General features: G+C 37.6%; 1 protein-coding gene across 1 annotated transcript in view; it reads right to left on the bottom strand.

Annotated features, from left to right (window-relative positions):
* LOC107755620 (cyclin-dependent kinase 14-like) overlaps nucleotides 1-4310 on the bottom strand; it is a 169345-nt gene that overhangs the window by 60604 nt on the left and 104431 nt on the right. The window contains exon 9 of the mRNA XM_016572512.1: nucleotides 2532-2595. Coding sequence (XP_016427998.1) covers nucleotides 2532-2595 — 64 coding nt within the window. The remainder of the gene's footprint in view (nucleotides 1-2531; nucleotides 2596-4310) is intronic.

The following is a 4310-nucleotide window of genomic DNA, read 5'->3' as shown; positions in this document are numbered from 1 at the left end:
CATTCACAATTACCATAATCCCCGCCTATGAAATACAGCTACGCAAATTGCGTGTCCAGGAACGCAGTGGAATATTCTGGTCTACTTTCTCAGGTTTGGCTCCAGTATATTGCATAAATGCTAAAAACACTAATAGGCCATATGCCTAACAATAAATATTCAATAACGTGTGTCCACAAAAGCGTTTTTAGCCAGCTGAAAAACTGTCAGGCGCTCTTCTTAAAACGGCCAGCTGGTGGTGCTGGAGGATGCTTTGGTGGCACAGTGTTTTTCTAGCTGAGCCTGAGAGACGCTTTGGTTGCTATGATTCAAAATATCCACGGCAGTAACATATTACTAGTATCTCATTTTAAGAATATTACTGAATATAAAAATTCAGTAACCAGCAATATGAACTTCTCTATTGTTGTTCAGTTGTTGTACAAGTAGGATGATTGGTCGGTGTAGTATTTGTCCCGCCCTTCCTCCATTGATTGAACGGCTGAGTAAAAAGTGACAGTGACTAGCTACCAAAAAAAAAAAACTAAAAAAACCGGGGCAAATGAACTTGTAAAATATTATGATGGCAGTGCATCAAAATTCAGTGTCATCAGTTTGCCAAAAAGAACACAGAACGTTTTACGCACCATTTAAACGTGGTAGGGAGCAGGTGTAAATTTCTTTCGTACCAACTAACATTTTGCAAATACGAACACTTTCATGAATCCGAAAATTTACGTCAGAACGGCTTTACGAACGATTTACACAAAAATTCGTTCTGCTCATGTTTCATGAATGAGGCCCAATATCAGTAACAGCTGGGATGAAAATGCTCTTGTTTACATAACAAAACAATCTCTTTTACTGTTACTGATCAAATGTAATGGTGATATACAGACTAACAGAGCAGAGATGGTGTTTAATGGAGATTCACTGTCTGAGGGTTTCACTGGGACACTCACAGCTGCAGTAATGCGGTTTTATTTTAAGATCACCTTGAGGAACATCAGACCTGGAGGATTGGTAGAGTTTAGATCTGAACAGCTCTCTGTATTTGTGCTCTGATCTCGCATCTGAGACCATTAGATCTTCATTTATGGAACGATTTATTCAGAAAACAAGCTTGTTCGGCATCTGTCTCTCTGATTATGTTATTGTCACTGGAGTGCCGCTCAGCAGAGGGCAGTGTGTCCTCACCGGATATGTTCAGATGCAAGTGCACTGCAAACTACACACTGAGCTGTATGAAGCAGTATGCTTGAAACTGTTGTCATGTGACCTAATCATTGATGCATGTTTAATTCAGTCAGAAATATTATAACTATTAATACAATGTCACATGTTTGTTTCTGTTTAGTTCCTGTCTGCCCTTATTTGGTTCAGTTCCTGTTCCCATTTAGTTAATCATTGTTTATTCTGATCACCTGTGTTGTATTAATCATCTCGTTTGCTCCTTAATTCACCTTCCTTATAAGCCCTCAGTTTCTGTATCTTTTTTGTCCTGGATTATTGTTATTGGCAATGGTTTATGTGGTTGATGTTTATTAAAAACGCCTTTTCTTCCACTCCTTCTTCGTGCGCCGTTCTTACAACCACTACCGCATGACATATAACTTCTATAATATATATTTATGTGATATACCTTGACCTTCAGCATGAACAGTGTTATTTTAGTATTGTTTATTTACTACAACACTGTTTATTAATGTTCTGAATTAGCTTTTAATTTTTATATTTTAAGTTTTCCCTTTAATGTTTAATTTTAATAATTTTGTTACATGCTTTTGTCGTTTTTAGTTTTTTTATATTTCTATTTTCTATTTTTTTATAACATATTTCAGTTTTAGCTTAGTCATTTTAGTACGTTTAAGCACTAAGAACGTAAATACAACTTCAACTTTTCATGTAATATTTATATTTTATTTCAGCTTTATTTCATTTACCAAAAGCAATTTTTAATAGCTCTAGTTCACAATAATAACATTGTTTTGATATTGTTCAGATACATTCTGCACATCCTGCACAAAGTAAATTTTTAACATGTTGCACGTTTATATATTTTTTTGTATTTTTAGTTCTTTTCGCGGTCATCAAGAAAATACGAGACAGACCGCACCGGTGCGGGCTTCGACCCCAGAGGGTTAAGGCAATTTTTGCATTTCAAAATACATCAGATTTGCCATCAATGACAATCATTCAAGAGAACCAGTGATGCTTCATGTCACTGATATCAAACTTGAAGCAACTTAAATATCATTCTGTTCATCTCACATGCTATCATATGATGTGCAATGAAATGCATGAGTGCAGTCAAACTGATCAAAGTAATTCCAAAAAATACTTGCAGAAGTAGCAACGGTTTCTTTTACGGTCTCTAGTGCTCATATGTGTGTTGTTTGCTTGTTGTCAAACGAGATCTGTCTGTGGGAGTGTTAATGAGAACTTGTCTGCTGGCATGCGTCATGCCTCTGGGCAGATGAGGGATGTACGGGATGCCATCTCAAGGGCGCATCAGCGTGTGTCATTTACAGTCAGATGAAAAGGACGTTTACCTGGTTTGAAGTGCGGGAGCGAGTGAACACCTGGCCACGTTTCCTCCGACGGCGTCCCCAAAACCTGCACAAACACAAAGAGAGAAAACAGTTGAAGGGCAGAGCAAAGATGGCATCTGATCGATCTCAGAGAAATATATCACTCTGCTGAACACCAGCAGGGTGCGATGCTTCATTCACATGGGTTTATTATGCACAAGTGTGTGTGTGTGTGTGGGTGTGTTTAGAGCAGCAGTGCTGGCCAACAGCAGAAGCTTTTTGAAGTCTGAAGCTTGTAAAGAAAATGACTTGATTAAACACACACTGTAAGTGTGTGTGTGTACCTGGTATTCCCTACGTTATGAGGACCAAATGTCCCCACAAGGATAATTTTCACTTTGAAATTTTTTGGTCGCCATGAGGAAACAAGCTTAAAAATCATCCAGAACGAAGTTTTTTGAAAATGTAAATGTAGTTTTATGTGAGAGGTAGATTTAGGGTTAGGGGATAGAAAACACAGTTTGGACAGTAGAAAAGCCATTACGCCTATGGAGAGTCCCCATAAAACATGGAAACCCAACAACTGTGTGTGTTTGTGTGTATGGGAAGAATGAAACACCACTCCTTTTAGAAAACAGATCCATCAGTGTGATCGTGAAGGATCTGTAAATCTGGACAGTTTTCAGTCCTGCAGTACAAGTGTAGTAATTAGGATGCAATATTACTGCCGCTTTTAAGGCTGTTGTCCTGCTTCCTAGTCCAGGAGAGTGTCTTTCCTACAGAGTTTAAATTGATCTGAATTAAGTGGACCTCAATCAACTAGTCAATCTTTGCATTTACTTTAACAAGAGCCAGGTGTGTCGAACCTAAACTAAGGTGTGTCGAAACTAATCGAAGGTGTCTCGAAACTAAACGTAGGTGTGTCGAGACTAAACTAAGGTGTGTCAAAACTAAACAAAGGTGTCTCGAAACTAAACAAAGGTGTCTCGAAACTAAACAAAGGTGTGTCAAAACTAAACGAAGGTGTCAAAACTAAACGAAGGTGTCAAAACTAAAAGGTGTCTCGAAACTAAACGAAGGTGTCTTGAAACTAAACGAAGGTGTCTCGAAACTAAACGAAGGTGTGTCAAAACTAAACGAAGGTGTCTCGAAACTAAACGGTGTGTCAAAACTAAATTAAGGTGTCTTGAAACTAAACGAAGGTGTGTCGAGACTAAACTAAGGTGTGTCAAACCTTTACCTGTTAACCTGCACCCCCCATTTTGGGACTCACAGCTGAAAATGACCTACCTAACGTAAAATGGTAACAGTTCCTGACAACAGTGTGCTACACACACAATTTTGGTGTCTTTGGAAAGAAGACCCTTTGGGCTTTACTATCCATCATCCAGAGTTGATAATGCTCAAAAAGATAAAAAGTTATAGACACTGAAGTGCCTTGGAGAAAATTATACCACACTGAATGTTTTTTTTTCATATACAAATACATGAAATAAGTCCTGGAGCAATCCAGAAAAATAGCCACCAAATGTATTGAAGGGTTCTAAGAAATATTTTAGTCATTATACATACCACTGCATAGTTTTTCAATTATAAAATAATAGACAGAATCTTAGACATCGTATAAGTGATTTATTTGAGCACTAGAAAAAGACAATAAGAATAATTTTTGAGTAATTAAAAGAAAAAAGAAAAAAAAAAAGAATTAGCTTTGTATGTCAAGTACATACTGTGATAAGCAGACATACAGCATCCACACTGATAGCTGCTCATACAGTCAGTAATCACATGCTGATGGCC

Source organism: Sinocyclocheilus rhinocerous, unplaced genomic scaffold (assembly GCF_001515625.1).
Source record: "Sinocyclocheilus rhinocerous isolate Xijiao unplaced genomic scaffold, SAMN03320098_v1.1 scaffold1253, whole genome shotgun sequence".
Lineage (NCBI taxonomy): Eukaryota > Metazoa > Chordata > Actinopteri > Cypriniformes > Cyprinidae > Sinocyclocheilus > Sinocyclocheilus rhinocerous.
The sequence above is the reverse complement of the archived record's forward strand: the minus strand, read 5'-3'. Positions and strand labels throughout refer to the sequence as shown.